Raw genomic sequence first — 14,140 nt, 5'->3', positions numbered from 1 at the left:
ACCTCAACGCTGGATATGTTTAACTATATGTCGATTATCAAACTCTGTAGAGGAAGAATTGTCCTGTTTCTTATATTCTTCCCATATGTAAGTTTTAAGGTCGTTACTGAAGCCCAAATATGGATCTGATGGACCTAGTAAGGCCACTCCTTTTGTAAGTGCTGTCTTAAATTCTTTGGAGCCAGTGAACATCCAGAACTCCACCTGCCTGCTTCCAAGTAAAATTACATTTCGACTTTACATTTTTCCCAATAAAACAGAAAGACGATTTTCCTTAGAATATATTAGGAATGTATTTCATTGTACATTGACAAGAAAGGTGAGAGTAAACTTGTCTCTGGCTACTGTTTTTTAAGCAGTAAATTTGTATGAGTGGAGTGGCAACATTCAGTAACGTAGCACCACAGCCTAACTCTCCCCTCGCTCTCTCTACACATCAGTGTTACATGAATGAACGTTCTTTTTTAGGTGGAAGATGATTAATCTAGGTTGTCCATAGACTCCAATAAATTACAACGGCTAAAGTCTACTCAGCTCACACTTAACCAGCTAAACAGCCACGCTAAACTAGCTAACAAGCCACAGTTTTAAAGCAGCAGGCATCCAGAATCTCCTTTCAGGCAGATTTTCAAAACACCTCAGCACCAGAATTTGCTGAGGTCTTCTGAAAATTTCACAGCTCCCACAGGCATATGAAAATCATAATTAAATCTGAAGTCAGCCTAATCACATAGCCTCTTCTTTTGAAGATCTGGACCACTGTGGTAGAGACACTAATGGTTTCTAGGCTGTAGATTTCAAAGTACAAAGCAAAATGATGGTATTTCTGTCCATCAATAGGCTACGTAAAGGAAAAGGGTCTCAAATATACTTCAAACACTCTTCTGTTTCCATGGGACCAAATATGGGAGAAATGGGAACTTTGTATTTACAAAGTGAGTGTGTCCTAGAATTCAGTAACTAAGACAGTTGAAGTAATTATAAATCTGTTTACATATGAAAGGGAAAAGAACCAAACTTTCAAGGAGAAATTGTAAAATTATTATTTTAAGATTATGTCTTATTATTTGTACATCAATGACAAAACACTTCATGGCAGGGCCACATACTAGATTAAGCTGCCACGACTAGATTAAGCATCAAAAAGAACAATTATAAATGTGTGGACTATTAATCCACTGCTAATAATGCCAATGAAATGCAAGATAAAATGCAAAAGGTTTTTGTTTGCTTTTAAAGGAAATCACTGTAATTAAATATTTTTAGGAGTGCAGACGAAATAGCCTTGTACAGGATTGTTTACAACTAATGTGATACTAGCTACTTCACTATATTGCATTTGAAAGAAAGAAAGAACAGGTTTATATTTTCTATTTCAGATATTGCCTAGGTCATCTGGCGTCTGTAAAACAGAGTGGTGGAGCTTCTCATCCAGCTGCAGATCCTTCTGCTCAATATGATCTGCATGAAGAGTGGCAGGAGAGGGTGTCTGTGATCGGGATCCAAGAGCAGATTGGATTGGAGAAGCACTTTCAGAGCCTGCAAATGCAATTTTTAACAGTTACCTTAGAAGCCTTTTCTATTTTCTTCAGCTACTGAAATGTTGTCTAAACATAGCATTAAAAGAAAACTAAGCTACTTTTATATAACAAATCGGGCCAAGAAAAGATACAAAAACTGTAAGCAGATCTCCCTGTGAATGGTGCTCTGAAAGAAAACAAATTACATGCAGGAAAGGTAAGAGACGAACACCAAAATCAGACAGGTAAATGGATTAACAGAGCTGGATTTTAGGTCTGAATAATTTTAAATGTGTTTGTTCTGCAGCACTTTCAGTGTTCTGAACCAGTCAAATTTCTCTCCACATTCCCTTACCTAAATTTATGTCCAGGAAAGTGTTTAAGCAGAAATGCTCCTGGAACATCTGCTTGCCCAGGTTTATGGGTGCATGCAAGTTAATTCACACAATATAAAAACCCAAACCACAAACTGACAATCTTTGATGTTTATCTGCGGCTTGGGCTGAGAAAATCCATACAGAGGGAAAGTTCTGTATAGCTAGAGGAATGTTATTTCCTCTAAGACATGAAAATGCAAGTGATTGAGTGGCAGTGCTGCAAAGGCATTTTTCGACGATCACCACTGAGCAACCTCCCTAGGCAACTATTTGGTCTCCTCTACTGAGACATCTGTGAGGAGGGAGTAGGTACTTGCATTTTTCTTCTGCACTACCTTAGTTTCACTTCCTGAATTTGCCTAAAGATCCTTATAAAAAGCTGAGTTCGGCCAGAACACTCAGATGGCACAAAAAAAGAGAACAGATATTCACCACATACTTCCCTACACAGCAGCACATGTTAAAATGGAAGAACTCAGATCTATTTTAACTGTTAGATAAATGTAACAGGGACTCAAAAATATTATGTGTGAAGTTCTGTATTAGAGATAAACTGAACTTTAGGGACAGCAATGAAAATGTGAGTCTTTTAAAATAGTAATTTTCCCAAATTATTGGCTGCAAAGTGTTTTCTCTTGTAAAGAGAACAAGTTGTTTGAAGAACTTGACAGAAAGTGTCAGTGTTACCAGAACAGAAATTGCAGTAAACAAACTTAATTACATTGTTAAATTACCATTTGCTTTAAATGGCAAAGGCAATGAAGCTTTTACCATCAATTTAAATCAACACTGCTATGCAGGAGAGACAGACACTACTGCTTCACACACAGACTAGTGTTTCCCTCAACAGGTAATGATACTCTCCTCTCCCTACATGCTCACAAAGGTCATGTAAAATACACACTTAAAAGACGTTTGAAGAAATCTTCTTCTACTTCTCTTCCATTCTGCTCATTAAGGGGGGATGGATAAAAGTAGATCAAGAGAAAAAGCGAGAAAGTTATGGGAAACAGGGGGAGAGAAAGCAAGGGAGAGGGGTATAGAGAGGAACAGAGAGGGAAGGAGAAGGAAAGAAAGAACGGGCAGAGGAAGCAGGGAGGGGTGGAGGGAGGGAAAGGGACCTTCATATGATGGAAGAGAATGGCCAGAAATTTTTAGGGAAAATTTATTGAACTACTGAATTTTTCTAAGAAGCACTAAAAGATTCTCCAGCATATGTGGATCCAAATTTGACAGAGAATACTATCTGTGCAACTTGTTTTAGGACTCGTAAACAGCATTCAATAGTAAACTCAATCATTTGCCAAGAATATGAAATAATGCCTATATGCCCAGAAGAAATTTTCCTTCCAAAAACCTTCAAAGCAGAACCATTTAGAAACAAGTTGTTTTCTGAGCAGCAGAACCAATGAGAATTCATTCCTTACGAGTGTGTTTTGAGGTTGAGTTTCTGCATGGATTTGCTGGTATCTAACATAGCGAATTCACATTGCAGTCTCACTGTCATGGGACTCTGCATACATGCCATTTTCACTAGACAGCTGCCTATCTTTCAGAAAATTTCAAAGAAAATAATGCCTTTCTGTTTTCTTCTTATATGGCAATTTAGCAAAAATTAGACAATGGGCTTCGACATTGTCAGGAGCGTGGAACAGTCAGACAGAGACAGTGGAATTGCACAAGTCTTGCTTCCTCAGGAAACCCAGCTAAATGCACGTGACACAAAAGCTGCCTCTCTAAAACAGTGGTCCAAACAATAAGAAAAGACAGCCACAGAATCTCCCAATGGACAACTCAGTCATTAATTGCAATCTTATCAATTCAATTATACTGCAAACTTGGGCAAAAATATCAAACAGTAATGAAATTATTAACATAAAAAAACAACCAAACAGAAAAAGAACAGATTTTCTGCGAGGACTTTGAACAAGCACACAGCAAAGAGAAAAATGAAAAGACCAGAAGTCAAGCTGACCATTGCTGAACAAGCTGAACAACAATGTCCAAGAAAGCTAATACCATGCTTCTTTCAGCAGAACAGCAATTTTAGAAAGTTAAAATTGTGGTGGGGGAAGTAAAGATGTCTTTCAATATCTCTGAAAATGCAAAGCTTGGTTTCTCACAGAGAACAAGACACTGTATGTAGGTATAAGCTTTCACAGATAAAATAGGTACTTGTTCCCAGGGTTGTAACAGGAATGGTAGTGTGTAACAGTTACGGAACAAGGAGTATGAAAATAATTATGGACATCTTTACTTCTCATTTACAAACTCTGGCAAGAGACTGTTCTTCCAAATACTCCTCAGAGCGGGAGACTCTCTCTTTCAGAAAGGAGCCCATTCAATTTGGGTTAACTGCATCACTTGGTGGTTACCAACCTAATTGTCATTCCATCTCTCTTTCTCAAGAAAGAGTTGCAAAGTAAACTGCTGGAGCCTCAAGCTCATCAACTGAGGCTATGAAACACTGCTTCCTAACAGGCTTACTCTTCCATTAAAACAACAGGGAAAGTACTAAAAGAAAAAGAATTCTTCAGTTACACAAATGGAAACTGATCTTATAGGGCATAATAACTAACATTTTGCATATTAAAAGCTCCCAGTTACACAATACACAATACAGAGACAGGTTAAGACAGAGATATATATATATATATATATATATATAAAAAAGAATCCCATGACACGTCAGTGTGATATACAGGTTTGAAAGAGCACTGTCAAAGCCTTCCAAGGAAAAAACCCTTCCTGAAAACTAGCTATCTGACTACCAGTAATAGCAGGACACTTGTAAGGGATCTAGCATAAATTATGTGGTAGAGTTTTCTCCCTGGTAATTGTATAGATTTTCTCATGAAGGATTTAAAATACATTTAGCACCAAGCCAAGTTATCATATAGGTAACTAAGTCAGACAAAGGTTTTCCACTTATGTTATTTCACACATGACTTTTCAATAGCAATCAAAAAATAACTGAAATCCAAGAATCATCTTATAAAGAATATAGCCTCATTGCGGAAGCTGGAACTTGCATTCTTCAGGATGGGTGGAAAATTTCTGAAATAAATGCACTTTTTTAGGGTTTTTTTTTTTAACTACTTTACCAGTAATAGTTGCAGCTTCAGCAGACAATGGTTGCTGATTGAGACTACTTGTTTCCGAATCTATGTGGAGCGTAGTTAGACTGGCCACTTCTTGCTCCTCAGCGCTCTGTTGCTGTCCTGAAATTGCATCAACGTCAGTGGAAGCTGGCGTTCCTGCCTCAGTGCCAAAGCTGAAATCTGTGTGAGGAAAGCACTGTATTAACTTACAACCTAAAAATACCACTAATATAAAATCCAAAAGCCCAGCATCTCCAAAATCCTCCATGTAAAACTTTTATGTGCATCACCTATGCTACTGCACACTGTTGCAAAATTTACTAAAATGTAACAGGAGAAAGTAATTGACTATTACGAATATTCTAATTTCCATCACAAAACTGTTACTATATTTCTGGAGAAGACATTCGTATTGCATGTCCTGTATTCTGCTTAGCTGCTGTAAGTGCGCCTACAGGAGAATAAAGTAAAACCGATGGAAACATAGATTAAGGAATTTATTTGCAAAATTTACAAGCTGGAAGAAATATTCAAGTTGGTTGTTAAAACACTAACTTCAAACCAAAAATATTATGGCAAATTATATTCTAACAAATGGCTTTTTCAACACTAAAGGCAAAATGTCATGCTGAAACATACGTTTAAATAACATCACTTAGTTGCATAACATCTACATATCTAAAAAATGTAATTTCTTCAATAAATTCTACCATATGAACATTATTTCTCTCTTACATGATACTTGAAGTCATAATTCCTAGCAACCATAATGACCCCTTCTATCGAACAAGAGTGGGAATGGATAAATGAAATTAATCAACAGCATTATGTTATTAAAGAAAGCATACAAATTTTACCATGATATTACACTTAGTATCTTGATTAATCTATAGCTACACAAAGACCGCTGTAACAATATCAGAAGGCCTTCTTTAAATTTTATCTAAATGTTTTCAAGAGAACTAGAGTAACCTCCAAAATAAGTAAACTGTCATTTTTATATTTTGTGCAAAACAGATGGATATGTTCCAGGGAGAAGACAATATTGCTTTCTAATTTCTGCTCACTGCTGTTCTGCTTTTTACACGGTAGTAGTCTAGTATAGTTTTGTTTAGTATATTATAAACACGGTAACTGCTCTCAAGAACTCTGCTTGCTCCATTAACGTGCTAATGCTTTAAACGGGAAATCAAAATAAGCTTTCTTTGCAGAAGACTGCTGGCATATAACTTTAAAAAAAAGAAGAGAAACATTTGCAAGCAATCAAAAACACTACTACTTTTGGAAAAATACTTGCTTTCAAATTTGCGGCCATCGTACTGGAAGGCACTGAAAGAGTCAGAGTGGCTATCTGAACTGATGAGGTCACTGCTGCCCGCACTTGCAGGTGATGTCCATTCGGAAGGCACGCCTGGGTCATCTATAGGACGCATTTGGTTCTGTTTGTTCAATATATCAGGAAGGTCTTTAGGAACTTCCAGGCTGCCAGGACTGCTTCCTCTTCTTGTCACATTCTAAACATTGTAGAGACATAAATTATCATATGATCTTGGATGGCTTATTTACATAACATGGAAAAACCCACCCCACATTGGCAAATGTCAGAATGTAACAAAGAGTTCGTAAGCACCTAAAGCAGAAATTGTCATCATACTACATACAGAGACAAGACTTTCCAAAACCCCAGACAGGCATCAGTAAGTGAAGAATTCATGCAGTCATGGAATTTCATAAATAGAAATTTTGCACAATGAACTTTTGGGCACATACCTTAAAAGGCTAGGATTCAGATTAGCATGTGCCACACATGTATTAGGTAAGACTTGAGAAAGAAAAAGAGTGAAAAAGTATATTATCTCCAGATTACGTCTAAATTACTAAAGAAAACTTCTTAACCTTGGTTCCAGACACAAGCAGAAAAAAATGTAAAGGAATTTTGTGTTTTCTGGCCTACAGGCTACCATGCTATAAGCAAAAATTTAATGTACACCACAAGTAAATGAATTCACTAATTCATGCATTAATTTTGTTATGATTAAGCCAAAACCTTGGTATTGACTTGGACACCAAAGACAGCATATAGCAGAAATGGGACATACAGATTTGCTCATGTAACAGTAAGGTGGTGTTCTACTTGGAGGCTTTCTTTAAGCCTTTTTTTTCCCCACAGATAGGACTGTTTGCTTGAGAGGGAAGAGACACAAAAGTAGAAAAGACATTTGAAATCTTTATGCATGATGAGACTATTACTTCTATTTACACTAGGCCCAGTCACTTCTCTATTCTTCTACTACCTCACTATTAATCAGAGATTTACTCAGACTGACAACCGTGTTACAAGGTTTTAACACTCAATAGATATAACCACCTAAAACTAATCTTAATAAGTTGGTACTCTGTTTTAAGAAGGCATATCTATTTTTGTGTGCTAGATTATGAAATCAGTGGCAGTTTCAAAATATTTATTCAAACTTAGGCTGTTTTTTGCCAGCTAAGGCAAGTATCAATTCTCTTGTCTGAACTGTTAATAATCAATATTCTTGCCCATCTACGTGAAAACAAACAGCATTCACTCTCTTTCTCTCTTCTTCTGTGGCCAGTTGTGATGATTTCTGTTTTATTAATTTGCAGACTAAGTTAACATTTTTTTGATAGACTTCAAGGTAGCATTTTTGTCTTGTAACTCAAGACTTACTAACAGGAACACTTTTCACCAACAATCAAGTTTCACAAACACAAGTTCAATACAAAAGAGAAAAAAAGCATACAATTGGACAAGCTTTATATGTCCTCTCTTGCCACTTATAAAAGATGATGGTTTTTTAATCATTTCAAATAATCTTCTTCTGCCCCTTATTAGCAACAACTAAACAACTTGTTGACAATTTCTACAGGAGCACGTCTTAAAATGACCTTAGCAAAAAAAAATCTTAAAAAATTCTAAGCAGAAAAAAGAACTGAACACCTTTGAAATGCTACATTTAAATTGTTGCCCATTCTGTTCTTTGTTTGCAACTTTTTTTTTTAATACTTCCCCTTTCATTGCTAGTTAATAAAACACTTATCTCTTGAAATCAGTTTTCTTGTTCTGAAAGCATTCAACAGTAACCAGAAGTGCTTGACTTAAAATGTACTAAAATTTCTCATTATGAATGACATTCCAAACAACATGACCCTTCTGGAAAAGTGTAGGACGAAAGCATATGAAAAGCTGGTTCAATTAGCAGAGAACTATTTACAAGAAATTATTCAACACCTGTAACTGAAATTTATAAAATGAAGGAAAAACACATACTGGTGTAGTTTTGTAGTCTGTTGCACTGACTATACCTGTAGAGAACAGTACCATACTACAGCATGGTACCTAACTACATACTACACTGAAGACTGCAAATTTACATATAAACAACTATTCTGAAAGTGTCTGTGTACAAGGATCTTTACAGGTGCAATTAAAGCTGTTTAATTCAATGAGACTATTCATCTGACAGTAACTTCTGCATTGCTTCCACAATGAACATTTAATAGATAGGAAAACATAAATGGCATAAAATGGCATGAATCTATGTCAAAGGCAAGCAATAATTAAGTTATATTCTTAATTCTTTCTGATTCATAAAATCCAGAGAAGTATGTTTTAGTGAACTGATTTATAACGTCATTGATGAGTTCATGCATATATGCAGACTTACATACAGAAATGTAGGAAGTTTAAAGGCTTACCAGTGCACTACCACTGCGGAGTCTCTCAGCTATAAATTCATCCATGAGGTCAGGAACATTTGTATTGCTACTGCCAATATCACTATCAATAGGGTGCAGCTTTTGACTCATGTCCTCTCTATTAGCTAAAAGTAAATGAACAACTGTATATAGTAAAGAACACATCAAGACATTTTCTATAACAAATGGTAAAAAATGAAAAACCCCCTGCTACTTAACAGAAACAAAAAAAATCAAAATTGCCAAACATGCATTTTAAAAATTTCCCTTTTAAAGCAGATTCTACTTTAAGAATTAGTACAGCTTCTTCTTCCCACTAAGCAGGGGTTAGTTGATTTCCAGTACCACCTTTAAGAGCAAGAAGCTTATAGGTAAGCACTACTCAAAGTTGTTAATGCTTGCTTTAAGGATACAGCATATATTCTTCCTCCATATCACAAAAAATAAGTAATAAATCCTAAAAATTTTATATGATTCCTACAGGCTCCTTCTTCATTGCATTCCTAATGAAAAGCAATATAGTGGAAAAAGTAAACTAGGCTGTAATGTGTCCTAATGACGAATGTCAATGTGGCACCGTATACAGTTAGTATAAATAGTGCAAAGAAAATCTTACATAACAAAATTACATGCTAATACATTGAATGAAAAATTCAAACTCTGGATGGTCAATGGATATGAACAATTAATTAAGTTCACTCATTTATCAGTGTTATATTTTTGATGTAACTATACTGTTCATATTTAACTGGCTGTTACACCTGATTTCATGATCTTTGCTTTTAAAGTCTTCAAGTTATTGCAGTTCATGTCTCCTCTGTAAGAATTTTTCCTTCAGTGTCATCTCTCATGAGACCACAGTGTAGTTTATTCTAATATTGAGGCTCTGTTAAATCTTACAGATTTCAAATAAAATGTACTTCTAAAATAAATGCTTTCTAGATATCTCTTTTCCAGAAATCTAGATTCTGCGGAGAAGCAAATCGCTTTTTTGAGCCCCATGACAGTCACGCTTACGAAGACTGCCCTCAGGTGGCATTAACATCTTGATGCAGGATGCATTACAGAATCCTCTGTTAACCATGCCAGCAAAACAATGGGAAAAAAGAAAACCTACATTACTGCTGAAAGTTAATTTATTGTTCCTTTAAGGTTATTTAAGATGTGAACTAAGACAATGGATATTAGAGCGACAGCCTTCTTTTTTGGTTAGTCCACAGAGGTCTCATAGTTAGCAGAAGAACGACTATCATGAGACCTTCATGAACATCCAAGATACCAGAAAAACGAAAGCAATGAAAGATGTTGCCAAGATGTAACTGCATCCATTTTGATGAATGAACACAGAAAGGCCTAGAGCATGTTTTGAAAAAGATTCAAACAAAACCATACGCTTAGAGTCAGAGGGAACTGTCATAATGAAATCATTCAAATAATAAGAGATTTCGGTTTAAGACTATTTTTTAAAAGTTATCTAAACTGACCTCCAAATGCAAATTTGAAGGGCTTTTTTGTTTTGGAGGAGGAAAAGGTGGAAGAGGAGGAGGAGGAAGAAGAAAACACACTAAATGAACCAGAAATACAATTAGTTCAACCTAGCTGGTCGAGAGCCAGGTCCTTCTGACAAACAAACTACACTCAAGAGTGGAATAGCACGTTCTGATAAAATATGCATATGCCAATCATAGAGTAGGCTGAATTTTAAAGCTCTGCATGGTAGATGAAAATTCAAAACTCTCAAGGCTTAGTCCTTTATTAGGTCATTTACTGTCTCTTCCTCTTCCCTAATCTGATGGTCTTCAGCAGCAAAGAGGTTCAACTAAATATCTTGAAAAGGGAAATTAGTAATTTAAAGTATGTAAAAGTAACTTATGCTGGGAGAAAAATCAGCTGGCTGTAGGCGCATGCATAACCAAACAGGGAAAGCAGTGATCATCCCAAAGCCTTTTGATTGCTTATCAGAGCTTGCTTCAGTTGCATTAAGCCAAACTGGTGCTGCCTTTCTCCTTTTGCGCTCTGCACACTGTTAGTGCTCACCTGCAGCTTTCCTTCCAAAATAGCCCATTACATGACTGTACAGATCCCTCAGTGGAGCCTCTGCTGGCATTCTGTTCTGCCTCTGTGGGGAAACATTTGCCTTCGGCTTCGAAAGAGCATGTACAACAGTTTTATAAACACCACCCAGGGAGCCCTGCTGTTGCGCTGACTCCTGACCTGATGCTCTAAAGGCACTACGATTATGGAACTGATTAACTGCAATACCTTCTTTTTGCAACATGGCTGCTTGAGTTTCTGTAGAATCCTTAATTTGCTTGCTGCCAGCGGAAGCAGCACTGATCGCATCTAGAGGTCTATATATTCCAGGTCTAACCAGCTCCGTGACAGCTGATGAGCTGGTGCTTGCACTGGTACTGCTGTTGCTGCTACCACTACTGCTACTACTGAAGCCACTGAGTTTACGAAGTCTTGCTTTCCAAGCGGCCTCTTTGCTCTCAAGAGGATTGTAAAATTGAACCGATTCTGTAGATGGCCTAAAAGTAACATGAACGCTATTTCTTTTTTTTGTTGTTATTTTCATTATTTTGGCCCTATGAGTTACGGTTTCAGATATACTCCTTTTAGTTGGTGACAGTTTGCTTGTGCCTGTGATGTGAGACATTTGAGGGTTAACTTGTGCTTTAGGAAGAATTTTCTTTGCATGCATAACACGTGAGTTGGTTACTTTTTCATTAAACTGGCCACTTTTCTGCTTTTCAGCTACTGCTGCTTCCACAGCTAAATCTACATCAGCTTCAGTGGCTGCTTGCCTGTACAGGTATCTCTTCCCTTCTTTGCTGCTAGGACTACTTGACCCATGATTGAACACGCTTTCATATTGTTTATCAATATTTAACTGTCTGGCTTTATCAAGCCCTTGATTTCTTGTAAAAATGTCTACTTGAGTAGGTGCAATATTACTTATAAAGCCACTTTGGTTTTGTTCTAGGTGCAGCTCTGTGTTATCGTCTCCTTCTGTAACAGTGATGCTATTCGTGCATTGACCGGTCTGATCACTATTTTCTAATCCATCCAGTGGTAATCTATTGTTCCTATTTACTGATGTATCAACTTCGTGAGCTGAAGCCTCACATTTATCTATCTCAAAGTGACCGCAAAGTTCTTCTTTTTCTTTAAGATATTCTCTCAGAGAGGAAAGGAGATCATCTTCACCTTCAAGGTCAACATATTGGCTTTGTTCAAAGGCTGTGTTTGCAAATTCTACTGGCCCTATTAAATGACAAAGATGGTCATAAATACTATCCCCAACTTCCAAGGAAGACTCTCTGCTATTTGTATCAGTGATATGGCTTTCAGTGGATCTATGCATTGAAGAGGTCTCAGTGGAACTCTGCAAGCTTGGAGCATGATGGGATGAACTGTCAATGACAGGAACTGCACCTTTGGCTCGTTCAACTGCAAATGGTTCCAGGATGTCAGAGGTGCTGCTGCTTCGTGGCAGTGGCTGTTCCTCATTTAATGCACCAAAAACTTCACTTGGAGCATCCTCACTTTGTGAAAAATGTCTGACTCGAGGCGGACGTGGAAGAATTTGAGCATCGTCAATGTCTGTAGGAAAAAAGTATATGTAACATGCACTAAAATTTACATAAAGAGACAATATTTATTTACCACTACATCCTAATTACATGACTTTAAAAGCCAGGAAAGTCCAGAGCCTTGTTTTCTTAAGTATAACAAAAATTTTTTCCAGTACTAGAGTGTTAAAACTCACGCACATAATATCCAGTACAGAATGTAATATAAATGAGTTAGACCATCAGAACACAGTTTTAAATGTTAACATGCATGAGAACAAACAGTGAGACCATGGAACGTTTGGAAATACAGTTAAAGCTAGGGCTGTGCCAATAAGTTCAATAATTCAACCAATATTATTCCAGCTAGCATGTTCAGGAAATGGTTACCTGGAATACAAATTAGCTTAACAGTAGTACTCTTCATGGAATTTACATCTTGAGAAAAATGCACAACTCCAAATAGAACAAGTAAATTTTCTGGAAAATTAGAATTGTCTATTGAAGTGTCAAACTATTACTTTTTTCATAACTTGTGCGAATATATATATAGTACTGAAATATTAGAACAAATATTGTCACATAATTATGAATAGTATGGCATATGCAATATAGGGTATACCTAAAGACCGAAGCTTTTAAATGACAGAGAAAAGCTGGCCCTATACAGAAAAGATGACTATACATAATGGATAATTTAAAGATATAGCCTATTTCCCTAGAAGGATGTTTTGTCTCTCGTCTTCAAAAGGGGAAACTAAATACTAAATGGAGGCTTACCTCCCTCTCTTTGTCCAGTTTTCCTCAAGCATATGTGACATTTATGAGAATCACCAAATTAAGGACTCTGCCACTGAAAAAGATTCTGCAGCTTCACAACAGTTAACATTAGAGTAAAACCATTTTTGTTTATGAAAAGACCAGAACATTTGTTACGACCATTTAAATCAGTGATTCCTTGTCAATCAGTGATATCCTGCTAATACATTAGCATCAGTACAAATCATAGTTAACTGCAATGAAAGCTGCAGTTCCAACATGGATCACCTAGGAATTGTACAGAAGTATCTTCAGCCCACTTCACATCATCCAACAAAATAAAGAATCTTCACGCTCCACTTCAGATTTTCTATGTTATAGGAACATTATGTACTATCAAATCACCGGTGTAGGCAAGATTAAGTATCTCTTCCAGACAATTCAACTAATTGAAAGAATATGAGCTATTCCTTTGCAGTCTTTTTATGGGATAGGCACTTGAACATTAAGGTAAAAACAGCTTTCTCAATTTTCTGTTGGTTTCCTTTTGATAGAATCCCTTATTCCCCAGATTTATTTTTTACCACCTACCACTTAAAAGTTTTAGATATGCTTTTAAAGTCAGGAATAACAATAACGAGCATAAATGAACACCAACAAGAGTTACTTGCCACAATAAACAGACTTACCTTGCTGTTCTATCTAGCAGGTTTATCTTCAGGACTGCAATGGTGAATTTACTTAAAACCAGGACAAAATTTAAGCCCTTTAAATTTCCCTTCCCTAAATCTGATGTGTTACTGCCAAAATAAATATTTCAAATTATTATTTCATGGATTTCTGTACCTATTTCAGTAATATCCAATATGATAATCTGAAGTCACCTTAGAAACCTATTTTCAAGTGCTTATATTTTTCTGAGAATGTAAGAGCTGGAGCTGAATTTTCCCCATATTTTCCTTCTGAGCAAAGCCTACAAACTGGAGGAATGAGATACATCTGTACTTAACTAAATGTATGTGTTGGAAGAAGATGAAAAATGGTATTTCCATGCTCAATTTTTCAGAGAAGTTAAAATTTGAAAA

At 36.4% G+C, this 14,140-nt stretch overlaps 1 protein-coding gene across 4 annotated transcripts in view; it reads right to left on the bottom strand.

The window, feature by feature from the left end:
* The window catches only part of RALGAPA1 (Ral GTPase activating protein catalytic subunit alpha 1), a gene marked incomplete at its 5' end in the record, with an annotated part of 134,358 nt that overhangs the window by 75,581 nt on the left and 44,637 nt on the right, over positions 1 to 14,140 (bottom strand). For 2 of the 4 annotated variants that reach the window (XM_081999992.1, XM_081999993.1), the window contains 5 exons: positions 1,387 to 1,539; positions 5,002 to 5,178; positions 6,278 to 6,512; positions 8,722 to 8,846; positions 10,759 to 12,327. In XM_081999992.1, coding sequence (XP_081856118.1) covers positions 1,387 to 1,539; positions 5,002 to 5,178; positions 6,278 to 6,512; positions 8,722 to 8,846; positions 10,759 to 12,327 — 2,259 coding nt within the window. The remainder of the gene's footprint in view (positions 1 to 1,386; positions 1,540 to 5,001; positions 5,179 to 6,277; positions 6,513 to 8,721; positions 8,847 to 10,758; positions 12,328 to 14,140) is intronic. The other 2 variants (XM_081999994.1, XM_081999995.1) reach the window with 1 other exon arrangement.

The sequence above is a fragment of the Phaethon aethereus genome, assembly GCF_964289735.1.
Source record: "Phaethon aethereus genome assembly, chromosome: 5".
NCBI classification, from domain to species: domain Eukaryota; kingdom Metazoa; phylum Chordata; class Aves; order Phaethontiformes; family Phaethontidae; genus Phaethon; species Phaethon aethereus.
This window is presented reverse-complemented; position numbering and strand designations above follow the sequence as displayed.